Raw genomic sequence first — 21746 nt, 5'->3', positions numbered from 1 at the left:
AGAACGGCCTGTGTTAGCAGTAAATGGGGTGTGCCATTCCCGCTTCCCTTGGTGCTGGGACCAACTTCATTTCTATTTATCACTCCATCCTACCTGCTGCTTTCTTACATCAGAGTTAAGCCAACAACTTTTGCAACTGAATACCTTGAAATGCAAGTCTGATCTTTCTGCATATATGTGTGCACGCTTACTCTTGGACTTATGGGGAGTACATACAAATCTATCATGAGTTGAAAATATTCTAAGACAAAATGCATTTATTACACCTACTCTACCAAACAGCAGTATGGACTAACCTGTGCTCAGTTGGCCAAAGCCACCTATTGGAATACCTCACAGGGTACCTGTATCCAAAAATACCAGCCACTAAGTCCCATGTGGTGGGTTGCCTGTCAGTACACCGGATCACATGACTGTCTAGCAACAACTGCCACCTAGCATCTCAAGATGCTATCATACCGTGTGTCAACAGCCCAGAAAAACCCAAATGGAGAGTATGGCTCCTACTGAATGCAGAGCTTTGGTGAGACTGCAAAGTTGAAACATCACCCATCACACAGGTTCCCATCTATACATATGTGCACCCCCACAATGTGTGGGTGTGTGTGAGCATATATACCTGTCCTCTTTCTCTTTTTCCTCCACAGTCTCTTCCAGGTATTTGAATTTGGAATCCTGACCCTCCTTCTGGGGTTGCTGTGAAGATTTGGGAAACTGACGCATGGGCACTGAAATAATCCTGAAGTTGGTAATCCTGAAGCCGGTGCACAGTAAGTACTCAGTCCCACTCTGGTCTGCATCACTGGCTGTGTTTCCTTGGGACCAGCGGACTCTCCTTCAATCCCAGGGCATTTTCTTTAACCTGCGGTGAGGTACACTGTTTGGGGCTGGGCGCCACCTGGTGGCTGCTCTCCCTACTCCCACTTAGGTCCCTCGGATGTGAGGCCCCTTTCCTGGCCCCCTTGCCCTCCTTTCTACACCCAACAGGGCAGGAATGCCCGGGCAGGGAGCAAACTTGCCATGCCCCTCACCACTTCCTTCCTGACCTTGGGGAGACTGGGGTCTGGTCTGGAAATGGGAAGTGGAGCTTGGCAGTGAGGTAGAAGCCAGGATCTTCTTGAGGGGCGTGGCTGTGGACTCTGGGGCTTGGCCCTGTCTTCCCGAGCATCCCCAACCCCGAGGGTGCCCAAAGCCAGGCCCACCGGTCACAGATAGCCCAGCAGCACATCCACAGAGATCCCCAGACTCTTATGAGGTAATTTTATTTCTTCTCATTTTAGGTAAAAATAGTAAATACAAGATAATTTTAATAAAGGTAAAAATACATTATTTGTTTTTTGTTGTTTTCTAAACAATGACAACTTTTCTCTACAGTACAATTTTTGATTTAGTGTTTTTAAACATTTTTTTATATAAACAAATAGAACTATTTAGCTATTAGGCTATCTGGGTTCTCATCTGGCACTTAAGAGTAGGTCACAGGCCACCTCCCAGTTCTGGGTTCTCATCTGGCACTTAAGAGTAGATCACAGGCCACCTCCCGGTTGTGTGTGTGTGTGGCAGGGAGGAATGAGAAGGGACTCACAGGATGGGGAGGGTTGACTTCCCAGGACACAGCTGGAGTCCTGAGTGGGGTGGAAGGACACATATGTGCATTGAAGATGGCCTTTTCCTGTCTTGGCCACTGAGGCTGGTTGGGAGGTCTTGTGTGTCGGATGGCACTTCCCCACTCCTTGGGGCAGCTCTTCTTTCCCAACAGCCTAGTTTCACCATCCTGGGTCCAGGCAGGTCCTGGGCTAAGATGTCAGCCACATGCCCAGAACAGACCCAGTAGATCCCCTTATATCCAGGGGAGTGGAGTGAAACCCCTCCCCAACAGGGCTGCGACTGGGACATCCAGCCTGACTTTGGAATGCTGGTAGAAGTCACAGGTGCCCATCAGGCACTAAATGTCTTTGCCCTTGTTCACCCGCAGGTGGTCTTTGTTTAAGTTCTTCCCAAATTTCTCACTGAGCTGTTGGATCAGGTCTGCCAGCTCCCCCGTAGCTTGCGACTTCTCTTCGAGAAGCTCATAGCGAAGACTCGAGATGTCTTGCTTGATTTCTTTAAGTTCACCTGCAAGGACAGAAGAGGGCTTCCTGAGGATGAGCATGTAGCAGGAAGGAGGTATTCTGCTCTGGGTGCAGGTCCAGCCCCCTGGGGTGGATGAGGCGGGGGAAGGTGATGGGATCATGAAGGTCCTTGTGCCCACAGATTTCCAGGGAAAAAAGTGCCCCCCCACCTGGCTTCCCACTATGCACTTACAGCCCCGCCTCCCATTCCTGGAAAGCCTCTCCTTTCACAGCTTGGAGAGGTGGAGTTCAGGGCTGCACATTTTCTGACAACTGTTTCACACACTGCTGGCTCCAGTGTTGGTCTCAGAGCCATAACAGGTAGATGTCAAGAGTGAGCAAGATGCTCATTAGCTGGAACATTCATTTTCATGATGCTCTGTGGATATGTGCACCTGAGAGCAGGGCTCTCTGCACAATGGATGCAGCCCCAGGGCTGGCCAGCTGCATGGAGCAGCTTCAGTTTGTTCTTAGAAGTAGCCTGAACCCCCCCCCCCCCCAGTTCCAGACTCCCTGATGCCTGCCGCTGCCTCCTCCCCTAATAGGGGACCACCAAGCAGTCACTTTCCATAGTGACCCACATGGTTAGAAGGCCAAGGGGTCTGGCCTGTGGGGATCTCTTTATTAAGCACAAAGGGGAGTAGAAGGTTCTTTCCTCATGTTTTAGACACCAGACTTAATTCTGGCAGGAGTCCACCACTTGTGGGTGTATTATTCCTATCTCCTACACAGGTATGCTTAAATATATGAAGTGCAGAGATCTTACATACACAATTATACCCACCCATTTTTATTAGGGGGCTTCACTAAGCCCCAGGCTCATGGTATCATTTAGGTTAAAATGACATTGGGGGACCCACCCACAAATTGTGTATCAGTTACCTTCATGTCCACCACAGTCACACACCTGTGAGGATGGATGATACGGCACCTGGTAATCTCATAATTGGGGCCCAAAGGAGAGGTAAGTAAGTAGGCTGCCACTCAGCCTCTCAGCTCTGTCAGCTTAGCAGATAGATCGGGCATTGCTGCTTTTTAGGCTGTATGCTGGGATTCCCAAGATGAGGCAAAGTGTCACTCAGCAGCCGGGCTCTTTTGGTAGCCCTTGTGGCCCCAGTGAGGGGAGGGAGAGTATCTCCAGTCATGGACAAGGGCCTTTCTGGGTAGCAAGTATTTATCCGAGGTGTTGCATAATTAATGACCTGGTATAAGGCATCTGCTTCTTACCTAAGAATACTTGCTGAAAACAGACTGAAAATAACTCAAACGAGAGTGATGTAGATGGGAACTCCAGTGTGCATGGGAATTACCTGATGCTATTATCTAAAAATGGAGACCGCAGGCCTCGCCACAGATGCAGGGATGCATCAGGCTGGGATCAGCACCTTCATCAGCGGGTACTGAAGACGGAGATCCTCAGGGAAACACTGCTGTTGTTACGAGTCTCAGAATTCAGAACAGAGGCAGGATGGGCAGCTGGGGCTGAGCTAGTGGCGGGTTTTGGGAATTCAGACTGACCCTTTTGTATATTGCCCACACAGGAAGGTTTGAATGGTGGGCTTCTAGGCTATCCCGAATTCAAAGGACTTGAAGCCAACCAAGGACGCCATCACTGTGGGAGGCAGACTAATGCCCCACACCTCCATGACAACCATATTGTCATCGCGGGTGGTTGGCCTGAGGGTGAGTTATGTCTCACAGCAAACAGGAACTAAGGTGACATGTGGAGTCCTGTGTTCACCAGCTGACTTTAGAGGAGTACCTGCATGGTCCAGGAGACAATCTAATCACAGGCATCCTTATGAGAGAAGGAGAAGGCGGGAAGGAGACCGGTCAGGGTGGAGGTGACAGCGGCCAGGCAGGAGAGGAGGTGGTGAGGCAGGGTGGAAACTGAGAGTCAAGGGCAGAGAGCCAGGGCGGCCTCTGGGTTTCGGCTCAGGGTGGACCAGCTGCTGTAGCAGCGAGGAAATAAAGACCTTGGTCTCCTACCTCACACTGAAGAGCAAGGAGTTCTCGAAAAATGACACAGAACCCCAACAGCACTACAGTCTTGGTCCTGAGAGAACCAGAGTTGACCCCTGACCTGCAATATTTAGAATGAAATTGCCCTAGGGCCCTCACGTACCTTCATTGACTTCATCATTTTCTCTGTCCACCTGGGCCTTCAGCACATATCTTTTTATGAGCCGCTTCATGATTTTCTGAAATGAAAAGCACAGAAGGGCTCAGAGGCGGTGTGGCCAACAAGGTCTTCTTCTCTCATGTACCCCAGGAGTCAGCACTGGACACTAGCAGGCTAGTGCCTCTCTCCCAGGGTGCTCTGCCCAGTGGAGGGAACTGGCAGATCGCTGCCTAGCCTCCGTACCCTTAGGAGGTGAGAACAGAACACTTCCCACTGACAGGAAGCCAAGCCAAAGAGAGAAGGATCCTTGGATACATGGCTCCACTTGAGGCCCTAGGCCCACTTTTGCCCTGGCCAGACAGGGAATGCTGGGAAATCTTAGCAGGTCAGCTCAGGTAACTGCAGCCCTTAGAGATGACAGGGAGTGGTGTGTTGATCATGAGAGCATCCAGGGCCAGGCTGAAGGAACTTGTCTGCACCTTGAAGAGTTGCTGCCAGCGTCCACCAACCACACTCTCAGCTGGGCCTCTGGGCTTTGATGGAGAAACCACTTCCCCAGATGCCCGCAGGTCTGACCTGTGCCCCCAGTTATGGTGGAGCAGGGACTTTGGCCTAGCTTCCCGATAGCAGGAGGTGAGTATTCCTTAGTGAACAAAGCTTGAACCGCACTGAAGGGACACCAAGAATAGCGCCGAGTGTCAGGAAGCCTGGAGGAGCTGAACTTTGGATTTTGCTAGCTAGTTGTTCCAGGTTCCTGTGAAATCACAGAGCCTAAAAATATTCTGAAAGCTGAGATTTCTGACTCTTGCGAGATGAGCAGCATGGAAGAGGGGCCAGAGTTCCTGCTGCCCTGGCCAGCAGCCCATTCCCCCGGTCACACCCAAGAGGACATGGCGGCATCTTGTCGAGTTCAGACTTCTGCAGTGGACCTGCGTTCAGTCCTAGTGTTCTCTCTGACTACAGAGAAATGGAAGTGAGCTGTACACAAAGTGCGGGAGGCTGCACTGCGTTTCCTGTCGGCTGATGGCTCTCTTTATGCCCTCGGTAGGGACAACCTTGCCAAGGAGATGTCTCCAGACTTCAGTCCCAAGATTTTACATGTCCTGGCTAAGCGTCTTTCGAGCACGGCCCGGGTGAGCTAAGGCCAGTGAGCCCCCCTTGCCCGAGCCTGCAGGTCCCCTCCCCATGGGCTCCGGGGTTTGGGCGCTGAGAACAGCTCATTAGCAAGCTGCCCCCTGTCCGCCCTCATGTGGTGGGTGTTAGCTCAGCAGTGTCTGAAGTGTAGCCCAGACTTTTCTCTGGGACATTCTTCTAGTCCAGGAAGCATGTTACCTACACCACAGGAGTGTGTACCCACCCCCTGGTACCTTCAAAGGAAAAGCAAGCCAAACAAACACAAAAATAAAAACTGTCCTTAATTGGTTCTCATAGAATGGCAGTTACCTATGTACCTGTTATTCTAAGAAATTAAGAACATTCGTCTACTGCACATTTTTAGGCTGACCCAAGTGAAAGGGAGCTAGTTAAAGCTAGCTGCCTTTCAAGGCAGACCTCAGTAATTGTCCCTGCTGGATGCACTCCTGACATGCCAACGCTCAGGAGTCCGAGACAGGAGGATAGTGAGTTCCTGGGCCAGTTCCAGGTCTGGGCTACACGGGGAGACCCTGTCTTAGGGGACCAAGCGAATGGCTTCTCCACTTCTGGTCTCATGAGTGAAGGAGTCTTGCTGTTCCTGATGGAAGATGACCAGGCAGAGCCTGAAAGTGAAGGGAGGTGAATGGCACCTTTCTGTGGGTGCAGCAGCTATCACAGTCCTGCCTAGATAGTAGCTAGTATCCACTCTGCTCTGGATGGAGCCACACAACTAAACAGTCTCTACAAAGGGCTATGCTTATGACCACTCCAAAACATGTGTGCCAAGCTCCGTTTGGAATTGGTGAGGAGGAGGAGGAGGAGGAGGAGGAGGAGGAGGAGGAGGAGGAGGAGGAGGAAGCAGCAGAAGCAACTCAGACATTGCATGCTGCATCTTAGAGACCATGGTGTGTTAGTCTTATTCACAAAAATGCTCTCACTCAATCTCCCCAGAAACTCAGGGACAGGGATTGTTACTTACAAATGAGGACTTGTAGGCTCGGGGTGTGAGGGACCAGAGGCGTGCGAGGCCACACATGGGGAGAAGGGCAATGCAAAATGGTTTCCAAAATGGAAACCAAAGCTGCATTAGAAGGTCAGGTTCCTGATGGCTTGGGGAGAGAGAAGCCATTGTTCATTAACTGGACCCCATTACGTGGCGGTCTCAGTACCTCTTTCACGCAGAAGGCAGCCTTATGTCGGCAGATGGTAAACTCACAGTGGCTCTGCAGAGGGAAAGGGTCACTGGCCCCAGATACTTTGGGCTTGAACACACATGGCTCATTCTTGGTTACTAAAGTGCTTAATCTGAGTGGTGTTTCTATGGTCTTGGGGTTCAAAGGGTCGAAATCAAAGATTTGCTTTGAGGCCCTCAATATACATCAGGGTTATGGCACCTTCATGTACAAACAGACCGGTATTAGGGTGACAGACACGGGGGGGGGGGGGGGGGGGGGGGGGGGGGGGGGGGAGAGCTTTGACCTTGCTCCTCACCCGTGGTAATGAGCGCCCTCTAGGGGAGTAATAGGGCCTCTGACTCTCCTCATAGGCTGAGCTTCTCTGGTCTGCACATGGTAGGCAATGTGGGGGCTGCCATGACCAGATGCTGGGGTTGCCCCCAGGAAGCATGGACTGGTGGGAAGGTATTCTCCTTGACATACAGGCTGGAGAGTTCTAGGGAAGGTGGCTACCAAAAGCTTCCTCTGCTTCATTATGTGTGTGGGGTGTGTAAGGGTGGGGGTGGAGTGTGGGGGTGGAATGTGTGTGTGTGTAGGTGGAGTGTGTGTGTATAGTGTGTGTGGGGTGTGTGTGTGGGTGTGTGTGTGGGGTGGGGGTGGTGTGTGTGTGGGGGGTGGAGTGTGTGTGTATGGGTGTGGGTATGGGTGTAGTGTGTGTAGTGTGTGTGTGGGGTGTGTGTGTGTAGTGTGTGGGGTGTGGGTGTGGGTGCGGGTGGAGTGTGTGTGTGCGTGTGGGTGGTGTGTGTGTGAGTGTGGGTGGGTGGGTGGAGTGTGTGTGTGTGTGTATGTGTGTGTGTGTGGAGTGTGTGTGTGTGTGTGTATGTGGGTGTGTGTGGGGGTGGAGTGAGTGTGTGTATGGGTGTGTGGGATGTGTGTGTGTGTGTGTGTGTGTGTGTGTGTGTGAGGACGGAGTATGTGTGTGTGTGGGGTGGGGGTAGAGTGTGTGTGTGGGTGTGTAGGGTGCTGCTTTGTGTTGAATTGTAGACAGCTCCTTGTTTTCTTCCATGGAGTCCTTTGACTTCATGAAGCTCCCCGGGTCCTGGCCCCGCCCCCAAGCCTTCAGCCAGCTGCAGAGGTGAGTGTATTTAGTGATGTCACTCAGCAGAGATGACTCTCAAGCGGATGCAAGTGAGCTGCACAATGAGTACGATTGGGTTGTCTCATTGACGTGCAACCCGGCACAAGGTCCACACTTCTGCAGCACAGACTCCCGGCTCAGTGGCCTTTGGGTACTGGTGGGAGGGGACACGATCCTTGTTCCCTGGGGACCAGTGCGCTTTGTGTTGCCAAGGTGGCCAAGAACACAGTCAGGGAGAACAGAGGCTCTCTCCTGGAAAAAGGAAGTGGGGTAGCCAGATGGAAGAGACGTTGCTCTCCAGGAGCAGCAAGGCAGGAGCCTTGGAAGGAGGGCGAACGGAGCTCATCAGGAGCCGTAGGAAGGTCATGTTGTGAGACCCCGGTACGAAGAAGGCAGCACCGGTAGCTGTCTGCAACAGCTCTGGGTTTTGTTTCCCGGCACAGGCCAGCTGGAAGATGAAAGGGCAGATGCCACCTCCGGGGAAGCCAGGTGTGGTGTCACATGCCTGTGATCCCAGCACTTGGAAAGTGGAGGCAGGAGGGACAGGGGTTCAAGGATAGCCTCAGTTACATTTCACGTTCAAAGCAAGCCTGGGCTACATGAGGCTCTGTGTCAAAACAAAAACCAAAAACGAAACAACCAAACCACTGCTCTCAAATAACAACAAAATTAACCCCCTCCCTCCACAACGACACACTGTCGGGAGACTGTCATGCAGACTAAGCTCGGGACAGTGGACTGTGCCTGGATTCTACGGGATGTTCAGGATGCAGCTTGTTGCTCCCCACAGAGTGTGTATTTGGGGTCTGTACCCCTAACTAATACACTCCTGGAACAGGCCACAAGACAACTCTGAGAGGAGATGCACTTAGCCCAGCCCATCCCTATCATGACTCTATTCCATTGTTTGGTCTCTTGGGCATGGGAGCCCAGCTTGGAAAAGGCCAAACTAAAGCAAGCAGCTCATGCTGAGGGGACCAGTAAGTCCAGGTGGCTGCTCCAATCTGTAGGAAGCACCTTTCCCCACCACACAAAGCAGAAGCGTTGAAAAGCTTAAAACAGAATACTACCCACCAGGGGCCTCCTAAAGAAGAGACAGAGGGAGACAGGCTCAGGATCTCTGTGATAAAAAAGCGTGCCGCTGTCGTCTGTGATGCTACAGGATTTCTGCTAATGACCAGAGTGTACAAGGCTGACAGAATACACTCTCAGTGAGCTGGCTGCTTGGGGAGGGCTTGGAGAGCAGGGAAGGGAAGACAGATTGAAGGCTGCAGGTTCTCTGCACATCAAACTGCTGTGAGACAGAGTATGCAGTCTGGGAGGCTCCCAGTGGGCCCACAAGCAGGAAAACAGCCTCAGGTCAGCCTCAGATCCATCCTTTGGCTTTGCCTGTTGCTGCTGGCAACGGGACACTGATCAAGACCCCTTGTCCTCACCTTGGGCTTGGAGGTTTAGACAGATCCCATACTAGAGACCACAAAGCCCCAGCAAGGCACTGAGGGAACTCTGGGAAAGCAGCAGGATGACAGGCCAGTGCCTGGGTAGTGTGTTGTGGTGAGAGAGAAACGCCCTGAGAAACAGGTGGGTCACAACCTGCTGTGAGGCCTCAGCCAAGGAATCGGTTCTGTTATCTGTAAAATTTGCTGGAACCTGAGGGAAAGGACACCACTAATGTCCAGCCCATTCCAGATGACCTTTTGGGTCATCTCAAGGTTAATTTAGATCCTGAATAGATGACTACAGCTCAGAAAGATGCCTAGACACACTGCCCAGCTGGCCCAGAGTGACCAGGTACAAAGAGCAGGGTGTTCTCAGTCTGGCTGCTCTCTCAGGCCCCATGTTCCTGGTGCCTTTGTGCTTTTCTGTGATGACTACTTGAATAAGTAGCCTGGGGCTTTTCTCCAAGCTGACAAAATACAAGTGAACAAAGCTTCCCAAGGTCATCCCTAGCCTGAGGCTGCAAACAGGCCAATCTCTGTCATCACAGCAGGGGTTCTTGGGAGCGCTAAGGCAAGATGGATGGAGGCTGTGGTGCTGGTAGCAGCCAGGGACAGCTGTGAGGTTGACTGTGATTCATCTGGGTGCAGGACATTCACAGGCAATCATTCTTCCTTTATCTCGGTAGCTGGTTCTGTCCAAGACCAGGAGTTTCTATTAGGAGTTGCTATCTTTTCTGTGACACAGAAAATCTGTGCTCTTGGAGAAGCTGAGAAACGGGAACCCCTCTCTGGCAGAGGATTTAGCCTGTAAAACAGCTCAAAGCAGATCAAACTGGGCAGCCCCGATTCTGTGCACGATTAATTTCAAGATTTGCCCATTGCCAATTTTGAGCTCATGTCATCTGATAAGACTTAAGTGCTTTCAAGGATGAGCTATTTCTTAATTGTACAATTAAATTCTCTCCAGTGCGCAGCTGGCTTCTGTAACCCCGGCGAGGAGATTCAACTAGAGACCTATGTCTGGAAGATGCCAGGTCTGCAGCAGTTCCCTGTGGGAAGGTGATACCCAGGGACACGCTACCTTCTCACCTCTGCCCAAAGTGACACCCAGGATAACATCACATTACAGCCAGAAGAAAGTATGGACAAGGATGAATCTGCTCATTGTGGGTAGTGGGAGGAAAGAACGCCCTGCAGGTTCTAACAGCTAACCTGTAGTTACCATTCATCACTGCTAGGAGCCGGTTCAAACTGGAACAGAGAGTTAGCCCCAGTTTCCAGGAGGGATATGAGGATTGCAAGCATAGAGGGCTCCCCAAATTTCTGTAGCAACTATCTCTGCAGGTTGGCAGTCTAAGGTGACGATCCTAAGATCCACCTAGCCACTGAGGACACCCTGGGAGTCATGGAGATGCTATTCCTTCTCTTTTCCCCACCTAGCATCAGGCCCTACCTGCTGAGCATTGTGTTTGCACACTGCCTGCTCACATACCCCAACTGAAGCGGCCATCCCTTCAATCTGAATCACAGGCACATCATGTGTCCTCCTTACCGGTGTCTGCCTGGTCACTGATGCTGAGTACAATGCAATCACTTCTGTCCCCTGCAAAGTTACCTTCCTCTCCTGGACCTCAGAGAATACTGGATACTATTCCCATCCTGAGTGGCAGGACTCTGCCTTCCTTCTGACCTTATCTTCTGCTTTCCCCTGTAGCTCGAGACTTTGTGGATGCTCCACCTTTATCAGGAAAGCCCCATGGTCGTTTCCTTTTCCTGGCTGAGGTCTTGGCCAACACTCCTCTCCATGAAGATGCTCCCCACCCCCTAGCCAGGCCTTCTGGGTTTTCTCCAGTTTTAACCTTATTCTTTATTTCTTGGGATTTCTATCAGTTTGGTGCCATATGCTATCCATGTGTTTTTTCTTTGTCTCTCCCCCAAGTAGCCTGGAGGTGCCACCGAGGTCGGAACCCTGTCTGCATCCTCATAGTGGCTGCCATACAGAAGGCACTCTGAAAGAAGGAAGCTGTGTTCTGTGTCCTCACAGCCACGTAACTGTGAATGTGGCATCTACTTGTGCCCACACTTAGGTAAGGGGCGCTTACCTGGTATCTGGTGGGCTTGCTGAAAGTGTTGTTTGCTGTCAGGTTTTCAGAATTCCTCATGCCAGCCTGGTAGCGAGCCTTCTAGACCAAAGAAAGGAAAATACATACATGCATGGCAGGGCTTGGAGTAATCTATATACAGGTGTGGGGAACCTTCTGGAAATGGATTTGGAAATGGCTTAGCTGAACTGAGTTTCTGTAGGGTTGTCATAGTAACAGATCGTTGTTGGCCCATTTGATCTAGGAAGCCCTGAGTTTTGTGTCTTTCTTCTAGAACTCCTCAGAGATTCTGCTATGCCAACGGACACTGGGCCCCCAGAAGTGGGAGAGAATGAGCAGGGGACTCTGTTCTCAGATCACCCTCAGCCACTGTCTGTAAAAAGCTCCTCTACCTCCACATGCTCTAGGGCAGTGTTTCTCAACCTGTGGGTTGGGACCCCTGGGGGGGTCAAACAACCCTTTCACAGGGGTCACCTAAAACCATCTGCACAGCAGATATTTACATTATGATTCATAACAGTAGCAAAGGTACAGTTATGAAGTAGCAACTAAATAATGTTATGGTTGGGGTCACCACACCATGAGGAACTGTACTCAAGGGTCGCAGCATTAGGAGGGTTGAGAACCACTGCTCTAGGGAATTCCCTTGATGGGGTCATCTCTTTCCAGGCAGCTTGCTGAACTGAAAGCATCTCTAAGGGACTCTGGGACGCTCTGCTGGGTGGTGCTTTGCCGAGGTGCCTGGTGGATCCGGCAAGGCAATGGCTCCTAGCTCGCTGGCTTGCTTTGTACCAGGGGCTGTTGGAAGCCAGGAGTCAAACATGCAGCCCCACCCACACCCCCCTCTGCCCTTTCTCATCCCATAAACCAGGTGCTACCTACCCTGAATCTGGAGTTCAGCATGCCCATTTCAAGGTCGTTTTCACAGCTTTTGGCCTTAGATTTGCAGAGCTTTATGAGGCACATCTTGATTCTCATTATGAGATAATAAAAAGATTTAGGACTTGGCACTAGGTTAAAAGGAGCAGGTAGAGTTCTTCCTTCATCAAAGTAAGAAAGCCAGAGCTTTGCTCGAGCAAATTTCCACTCCACATCCGCGTCTTCCTGTGAAACAAAGGAAGCAGTCACACACCAGAGGCCACAGCTTAACATCTGAGCAGAGTGTGACAGGGACCAGGTCCACAGCGTTTGAGCAGATCGCTGGACAGGACTGGTGTCTGTGATGGCACAGGACAGGGGTATCTCCAAGGCTGTGTGCAAGCATCACTTCTAAAGCTCTCTTCCTGCCTTGGCATCAGGGTGGGAAAGCCCTAGCCAGGGCTGTGCACTCTCCTCTGCCCCCACTCCCTCATCCTTCTGTCCGCCAACTTCACAGCTCTGTCCACTATGGCGTCAAGTTAATCATCTCGTAAAGGAGAGCCACCCAGAAATGTACTAAGAGCCTGAGGTGATGGGGTAGAATCATATACATCTGGTGTAAAAGTCTCTTATTAACTCTGTGGCTCGAGCTTGTGAATCCACAGTGTGGGTTCCACTGCCTCCGACATGCTGTGCTGAGGCAGGCATCAAGTGTATGCTTGTTTGCACAGGCAGTGGCTACACACCAAGGCTCTGTGAGCCCGTCAAGGATGCGCCTATGCGAGCCTGCTCGGATGGACCCCTAGGGTATGAGCCCATAAGCAGCGGGCTGTCCTTTGCTTTCTATTGCTAAAGCTCCACACTTGACCTGTGACATGGGACACGACAAATGGATCTTACACACGACAAGCTTTGTGAGGATGGGGTCACTCTTGGTGTAACAGGGATACTGGTAAGAATATGGCTTCTGGAGCCGGCATGGGTTCAAATCCTGGCCAGTTGTCCACAGTAATGGTCCTTATTAGTTGTGAAACTATGCTATCTGACTTAGCCATTCTGGATCTCAGTTGTCTCATTTATAAAATGGGAATACATAATAATTACCTGCTTCATAGGTAGCTAGAAGAACTAAAGGAACTATGCATAAAAGACATTTAACCATGCCAGGACTGACTAGGAATATCTTTTATTCCTTTTATTTATCCATAGCTGGGCACAGGCCTTGCTGTCAGCTTTCAGCCACACAGCAAACATATTCTACCCCATACTTTTAAAAGAGGAAGCCTGTCTTTTGGAATACACCGTCTGGCCAATGGCATGGCGGGATAAATCACCCATCAGCTCACCTTGGACTCGATCAAGAGATGTGCCAGAGCTGAGAGAGGATCTGTGTTGGGGCTGGCCTAACCTGGGGTTCAAAGTCTGTTCATGGCTGATATTAGAACTGGATAGTTCTCAACCAGTTTGAGGGGGTGAGGTGGAGTGAGGAACGGGTACGAGTCAGTTGTGGAGGGGTGCTGAGAAGTATAAACCACTGGTGGCAGAGAGCCGTGAGAGTCCAGTGGAAAGAGGATTTTCTCATTTTTAAGAGGAAATTGTTTGATCAAGGGACTTATTTAAATGCTGACACAAACGATCAGGTGGAGAGCAGGAGGTGAGGGTGCAGGGAGGGAGGCAATGTGGTGGAGAGCAGGAGGTGAGGGTGCAGGGAGGGAGGCAATGTGGTGGAGAGCAGGAGGTGAGGGTACAGGGAGGCAGGGAGACAATGTGGTGGAGAGGAGGTGAGGGTGCAGGGAGGCAGGGAGACAATGTGGTGGAGAGGAGGTGAGGGTGCAGGGAGGCAGGGAGACAATGTGGTGGAGAGCAGGAGGTGAGGGTGCAGGCAGGGAGACAATGTGGTGGAGAGGGGGTGAGGGTGCAGGCAGGGAGACAATGTGGTGGAGAGGGGGTGAGGGTGCAGGCAGGGAGACAATGTGGTGGAGAGCAGGAGGTGAGGGTGCAGGGAGGGAGGGAGACAATGTGGTGGAGAGCAGGAGGTGAGGGTGCAGGGAGGGAGACAATGTTCAGTGGCTCCTGAGAGAGCGAGGACCGCCCCAGCGAAGGAAGTAGAGAGGGAGCAGCAGGGGCAGGCGAGCCTGTGGATTCTGACAAGAGGTGCTGCAGACCTAGTGAATCAGTCAGTCAGTGTCCTTGTAGAAGGCGTATGGCTGGCTATTCACTCTCCACAGCCCAATGTGCTCATGAGTACCCTGCCTTATCCAACAGTTCATGGCTCACTGAGACAGGTAGGCACAGCAGTCTGACCTGGCCAAGCAGTTGTTCAGGGCCAGAGGGGAGGGGTGGCACCTCAGTGTTCTGCCCACCTCAGATATCATCCTGTTGACACCATGAGCTATGAGCTTGCCTAGTTTGCACCAAGTCAGTGGGCATCACTCAGCCGACATTCTCATGCCATAGTTGTGAGGACCAAAGCACGGTGTGCTTGCTAGGATATGGCAGACTTCTCTGCATGGGAAATAAAAAGACCCATGGATTTCCTTCAATCTCCATTCGCCTTTTCTTACACTCAGGGAAATTGAGGCCCATAAGGATGGGAAGACTAGTTGGTAATAGCTCATTTGCATAGGTAACCAAATATGTAAAAAACGCTTCTTAAAAAGATGTCACTGGTCAACTGGTCTATCCCTACAGTGAGTGCTGCATTTCCCAGGGAGTAGGGGTGGGTGGTGAGGGGATGGGCAGCTGATGCTTCAGGACCAGCCCCTTCTTCCTCTAGCCTCTTGCCTTTCCCTTGCCCAGTTTGGGCTCCTGCAGTGCCAAGCACAGCACTCTGTCTGCCCCTCTCTGTCCTGAAACATGCTGATCCAATAGTCTGGAATGATCTTGCTGGGAGAGTATGTTATGGGCCAAACAGTGTCCTCTTAAACCCACTCACTGCAGCCCTAACCCCACCACTCGGGGACGGGACTGTATTTGTAGACAGAACCTTTTAAAAAGGTGCTTGAGGTTAAATGAGGTTCCTGATCAAACAGGATTGGTAGAGAAGCCACGTAAGGACACAGCTGGAAGGCTGCTGTCTGTACGCCAAGAAGGGCGGCCTCATAGGGAGCCATCTGCCCGGACATTTAGATCTTCTAGCCTCTAGAACTGTGAGGCAATAAATGCCTGACATTTAAGCCACACAGTCTGATTTTACTTTTTTTTTCTTAAATGAAAGCCATATTAAATTAACTTCTTTAATTTTCTATATGAGAAACATGGAAATAATCATTTTCTATCATTTAAGCCCAGGGTTTACCAGCAAATGTGACAGGCCCTGATTGAGCCTCCTTCCAGCTCCCTGCCCCACAGGAAGACTGTGCCCCCCCATCCTTGGCGATCCTTTTCTACCCTTTTCCCATGCATGTTTGCAACTGTATCATCATAGAAACAGGAGATTTGCCTGTTTTCATTTGGAGAAATACAACTTGCATTTTTTCATTTAATGATATCTGACAAATTTCCTCCTAACTTACAAAGCACAGGAAGGTATAAATTGAAGGGACCCTATCCATCACGTTTCTCCCAACTCTACCTGTTAACAGGCTGGCATCCCAGTGGGGCTTTACTTTTTTACCTCCTAAAAAACGTGTGTGTGTGTGTGTGTGTGTGTGTGTGTGTGTGTGTATGTGTGTAATGTGCACATGTGAGTGCAGGTACCAACAGATGTCAGAAGATGGCGTAAGATCCCCTGGGTGCTGGGAAACTGAACCCGGGTCCTCTGCAATAGTGCCCACCTGTAATCACCGAGCCAGCTCTGCAGCCCCAGCCATGTCTTTCCTATGGTCTCCTTGCGAAGGTTTTTCTTTCCTAAACACAAGTACATTCACAAAGGGGATGACCGTACATTCCCTTTGTCTCCTCTTCCACAGGAGAGTGCACGATCAATATTGTTCTGCAACTTGCCTCTGCTGTTCTCAAAGCTAAGGCTTGGGGTCTTCACTACCATCATTTGGGTAAACTCTTCAACTTTTCTGCTCATTTGCTTTGAGACATAGTCTTGGCCTAGGCTCAGCTTGATCTTTCTGAGTGCTGAGTGTTGGGATTACAGGCATGTGCACCGATCTTTTAGGAAATGTATTGCATTTATTTATTATTTTGTGTGCATATGTGTTTGGCGTGCACATGCCATGGTGCATGTGTGGAAATCAGAGAACAACTTGTGGATGTCAGTTCTCTACCATGTGGTGCTGGGACTGAACTCAGGTCAAGGCTTGGCATCAAGCTCCTTTTACCCACTGAGCCGTCTTGCTGCCCATCCCCACCATGCGTTCTTTTTCTTTTTCTCTAAGTTATACAATATCCCTTTGTTCAGATTCATCATAATCCATTTACCTTGATTCCTACTATTGCTCATTTGTGTTGCTTTTAATTTCTTGATGTTCTAAATAAGACTCAACCAATTGCTCATGGTCTGCGCATTTCAGATCCTAAAAAAGAATCTGTTGATACTTCCTGTTTTCTTGCAGTGCTGGGAATTGAACCATGGCTTTGCCAGGCAATGCTACCACTGAGCTGTACCCCAACTTCTTTACTTAAAAGTGTCCCCTGCCTTCCTCCTCTCCACCCCGCCTCTCTTTGCACCATCACTGGGGATCATATCCAAGGCCTTGCACATGCTGGGTACATGCTCTGCCACGGCCTCTCCCATAGCCGTTCTCTTTCTGGCAAAGTAGCTTCCAGTCGGTCTCTCTCCCTTTGCTTTGCATCCTCTGGGCCTGGTTGCATTGTCCCCAGAGCACGGTGATTTGATGATTGCCTTACCTGGTGTTTTAACACTGAAACATTATTTATTACTCTGTGTGTGTGTGTGTGTGTGTGTGTGGTGTGGGAATGCATGTGTTACGGTGCACATGTGGAGGTCAAGGGACGACTTTGTGAAGTTGTTTTTTTTTCTACTTTTATGTCGGTTCTGGGGATTGAACTTAGGTTGTCAGGACTACATAGTAAGTACCTTTCCCTCCGAGCCATCTCACCAGCCCTTACCTGTTTTGTTTGTTGTTTTTGCATGTGTATATGTATAGGGGGATATGCATGCATGGATATACGAGTGTGCGTGCTTATGTGTTTACATGTAGAGGCCATAATTTATGTTGGGAATCTGTCTGCGTCGCTCTCCACCTTATTTGGGAGATAAGGTCTCTCACTGAATCTGGAGCTCACTGACTAGCTAGGCTGGCTGGCCTGAGAGCTCCCAAGAGCCTGCTGTTTTGCTTCCCAGATCTGGGATTACAGGCGTATGCCACCATGCCTTCTTACATCGGTTCTGGGGAATCCAGATTCAGGCCCTTACACTTGCTAAGCAAGCACTTCACCCACCTTCGGAGCCATCTCCCCAGGCCCACTCTTTGTTTTCCTTGGGGGTGGGGACTCATTTACCTTGTGATTGTCTGGCTGGTGCTCAGCACAGGCTCGCCACACAGTAGGCTCCTAATGAGAAACACAGGAGGACAGGCAGAAGGGAAACAGGCTCACAGCCCCTCTCATGTGCATGGGCAGCTGTCTGAATGATGCGCAGTCCTGGTTCCTGCTGCTCTCACTGGGCCCTTCCATGAGGTGGTGGCATCAGGGCCATGGCAGACTGACTGGCAGGAGAAGTACGGTCCAGGAAGAAGTATGATCTGTTACTGTTCTAGCTTCCTATGTGAGACGACAGGCATGCCTGCTCTTTGCTGAAGTGCCATGATTAGCCAAGGAGGGAGAGCACCAAGCTGCTGACTTACCTCGATTTCCTGATAGGAGTTGTTGATCATGGCTATCAGCATGTTGAGCAGCACGACCACCATGGTGACATTATAAACGCCGTACAGCACGTAGCCAATATTCTCGATGAATTTGTGGTCGTACTTCAGCACCACCGAGATCACCTCAGACAAGCCAAATATGGACCAAAACAAGGTTTTAAAGCTTTCTTCAACTCTAGGAGGAAACAGACAGTCCTTTCATGAAGTCTGAACTAGTTCACATTCAAAATGAAGGCTGCCCCTCCATTACCAGGCCTTAATGGTCCCCTGGAGGGGGCTGTGGTGAGCTGCTGATGCCTATATTGTGAAATGCTGAAACGCTCAGATTTCTAAGCAGACTCAGAAAGACTCTTATATGGCAGTTGCTTCCTTTTTAAATTCCATTTTGCCGGGGCTCCTGGCTGAGACACTGTTTTTATCCTGCTGTAAGTAATCAGACTCTAAAATTAAACACGGGGCAAATGCTTGCCCTTGAACCTCAAGAAAGCACACTGTTCCTTCAGTGAACTCTCAAACAGCTCTTCTCAGGCTGCACAGCCTGGCAATGACCTGTGTCCAACAGACAGAGACGACATTGCTGCCTGGCACTGTGGGCCTCATGGTACTCAGTGGCAGGCTCATGTTGTTTATCTCCATTTATTACCCTAGGTCAGTCAACAAATGAAGACCTCTAAACCAGGGTGGGGTGGTGTGGTAGTCTGAATGTAACCAATCTCCAGAATCTCATAAGGAGTGGCACTATTAGGAGGTGTGGCTTTGTTGGAGTGGGCATTGCCTTGTTGGAGGAAGTGTGCCACTGTGGGGGTGGGCTTTGAAGTTTCCTTTGCTCAGGATACCACCCGGTGTTTCAGTCGACTTCCTGTTGCCTGCAAGCCAAGATGTAGGACTCTCAGCTACTTCTCCAGCACCATGTCTGCCTGCATGCTGCTATACTTCTCACCATGAAGATAATGGACTGCACCTCTGAAAGTGTAAGCCAGACCCAATTAAATGTTTTCTTTAAAGAGTTGCCATGGCCATGGTGTCTCTGCACAGCAATAAAATCCTTAACTAAGACAGTTGGTTAGAAAAGAGGCTGAGGGCAATGTCCACATTGTTCTAATTCTGCAGGTGCCACAGCTGGTGGGTGCCGTACATGCTCCGAGGGTGGTTCAGGGAAGACCTGGCCTTTAGTAGATTGCTCTTTGACCCTTTGAAGTTACTAAATACAGCAGTTTCAATCCCCAAGCACATTTCACAGTCCGAACGTTCTGGCTTGACTCTGTATATTATTACATAGAATCCAGTTAAAAAGCTAGATTGTGGTTAGTGGCTTAGAAGGGACATAAAGTTCAACTCTTTAGTCTGCATCCAAATTTTCAGTGCCATTATAAGACAGACCTTTTCTTTTTTCCTCTTTTAACATTTCAGATTTTCAACACTTCCCCACAAATGACCAGGATTAACTTGATCTCTCCCACCCCCCACCAGTGTTTCTTAAGCACTGAAATTTATTTGAGAAAATGTACAAAAATGTGAGTTTCCCAACTTGGGCTAAAAATCCACTCTTGACTTGCATGAATTTACAGCTCCCCTTCATGTGAGAATGTGGGGGTGTCGATGTGTGTGGGGTGGGGGTTGGTGTGCACAGCCAGCTGCATGGCTCACTCCCTGCACATCGCAGAGTCTGAGAAGCTGGTATCTGAAGTGAGTTCGCATTGCTGCTGCTTGTCTTTTCTTTCCTCTGAAGCTGTGAGTCTGTAACATGTAATCAGGAATTCAGTAGCAGGTTTTTTTTTTTTGTTGTTGTTGTTTTTGTTTGTTTTGTTTTGAGACAGGGTCTCACTATGTAGCCTTGGCTGGCCTAGAACTCACTGTGTAGATCAGGCTGGCCTTGAACTCAAACAGATCTGCCTGTCTATGTTTCCTTCTTTAGAGGGATGGGATTAAAGACATGGACCACCATGCCTGGCTCAGCAGCAGGGTTGAAGTGAAGACTGGACACAGAGCCATTTCCGCACAGTTCTGGGTCCCAGTGCTCTTCTAGATAGGGAAAATGGTTTCCTTATGCAAGACGTCGAATCCATTTTATGTGAAAACATGGTGTCACTGTGTGTGAAGAAGATTCACTGAGGTACCATCTCCCATCATGAAGGGATTATTCTGCTGTCTCCTTGTGGAAAGGAACAATGGCCAGAGAGGTCCAAATGTGGGAAGAGCCTCGTCCCACACTAGAAGGAGGCAGCAGCTCTCCATCTCTTGCACATCTGTCCCCTTCTCATAGGATCCAGTGAAAAGTGCCAAGCATGCTGTGTGAGGGAGAGCTGGGAAATCAGTTCTGGCCCAGGACTGTGCACTTGTCCTGAACAGCAGAAACGGTGGCTAATACTTGTGACAATGAGATGTTTCACCCAAACTCATCTTCCGTTCTTTACCCTGGATCACTCCACAGGTCCCCGGCTGACACCAAAGAGGTCACATGGAACACATGCAGGACCAACCATCTCCATTTCAGTTAGGGAAGACGGCTCAGATCCAGCGTGTAGGATTTATCACTGTGAAGTCTGCCTCTGAGCCCTCATCTATTCCCAGCTCCTTCATTTGGGCATTCTGTCTATAACAAGAAGGAAGCAGAGCGGCCCATCTGGCAGACTATGTTATGGTAAGTGTGTTCACAGTGTGGTTGTCTCTTGGTAAGTGTGTTCACAGTGTGGTCTGTTGGTGTGTTCACAGTGTGGTCTCTATAAAGAGACAGCTCAGTTCTCAGCCTGACCCCAACCCAGGGCATTTGACATCCCCTCTACAATGGAAAGATTGACCTCTGAACTTTCACTTAGCCTTGGCTCTAGAGGGTAACTACAAGAGGCCCAGATGGAGAGATTGCCAGAGTGAAAGCCTCCTCTCCAGAAAACCTCCACACCTGACTGTCTGGGAAGGGCTCTTAGTCAGACTGCAACAATCTCTTCCAGGCTCTTGAGGAAAAAGTCTGTGGCTCCGTCTTCTCTTTGTATGAGGCAGGATGAGCTGAAGCAACAGATCCTCTTTCAAAGAAAAGGTGGGCTGACTGACCAAGTCAGGACATTAGAGCCCCAGTCAGGTGCTGGGCTTTGTATCTGGACCCAGCCTGATGCCCAGGGGCATTCAGTGTACTCACTGTGAATAGACTAATGTTTGCTATTATTATTGCCTGATTTATGGCAGATTATCTAGGCTAAACTGTGAGTGGTATCATATTTTATCTAGACTGACACAATCTGAATAGGTAAGTTCTGAGTGGAATTAAAAAGTTAAAATTGGAAAAAATTCCTATGACCAAAACTAGCATATGATGTTGTTGAGAATTTATTATTTGATCTTGACTTGGGGAAAGTTTCAGAAACTATGAATACAAACAACAAGAGAGCCAGACGGTGGTGGCGCATGCCTTTAATCCCAGCACCTGGGAGGCAGAGCCAGGTGGATCTCTGTGAGTTTGAGGTCAGCCTGGTCTACAGAGTGAGATCCAGGATAGGCACCAAAGCTACATGGAGAAACCCTGTCTTGAAAAAACAAACAAACAAACATCGAGAGATCCAGTTACAACGAAATTAGCTCCCGAATGTCAAAAGCACAGTGAGCCAGAGATGCTGCCACACTCAGAACCTTCTCTGTCCATTTGACCGAATGCCTGGCAAGAAGCCCCTTAAGAAGGAAGGCTGTATTTGGACTTGTGATTTGAGAAGATATCATAGTGGAAACATCATGGTGGTAGGAGAATGAGGCTGTTTGCTCATGTCTCAGTGGCCAGGAAGCAGGTAGGGGCTCAGATGAAGCCTGGGCCAGACTATAACAGATAAAGCTTGCCTTCAGTGACCTACTTCCTCCAACTAGGTTCCATCTCCTAAAAGTCCCATAACCCATCCACA

The 21746-nt window shown here is 49.9% G+C and overlaps 1 protein-coding gene across 1 annotated transcript in view; it reads right to left on the bottom strand.

The window, feature by feature from the left end:
• Positions 1 to 1246: 1246 nt before the first annotated feature.
• The window catches only part of Trpc7 (transient receptor potential cation channel subfamily C member 7), a 133782-nt gene continuing 113282 nt past the window's right edge, over positions 1247 to 21746 (bottom strand). The window contains 5 exon segments of the mRNA XM_052727609.1: positions 1247 to 2115; positions 4237 to 4312; positions 11222 to 11302; positions 12104 to 12325; positions 17842 to 18037. Of these exon segments, the coding sequence (XP_052583569.1) occupies positions 1946 to 2115; positions 4237 to 4312; positions 11222 to 11302; positions 12104 to 12325; positions 17842 to 18037 (745 nt within the window). The 3' untranslated portion in view covers positions 1247 to 1945.

Source organism: Peromyscus californicus, unplaced genomic scaffold (genome assembly GCF_007827085.1).
Source record: "Peromyscus californicus insignis strain IS unplaced genomic scaffold, ASM782708v3 Scaffold_8__1_contigs__length_139910024, whole genome shotgun sequence".
Classification (NCBI taxonomy): Eukaryota; Metazoa; Chordata; class Mammalia; order Rodentia; family Cricetidae; genus Peromyscus; species Peromyscus californicus.
This window is presented reverse-complemented; position numbering and strand designations above follow the sequence as displayed.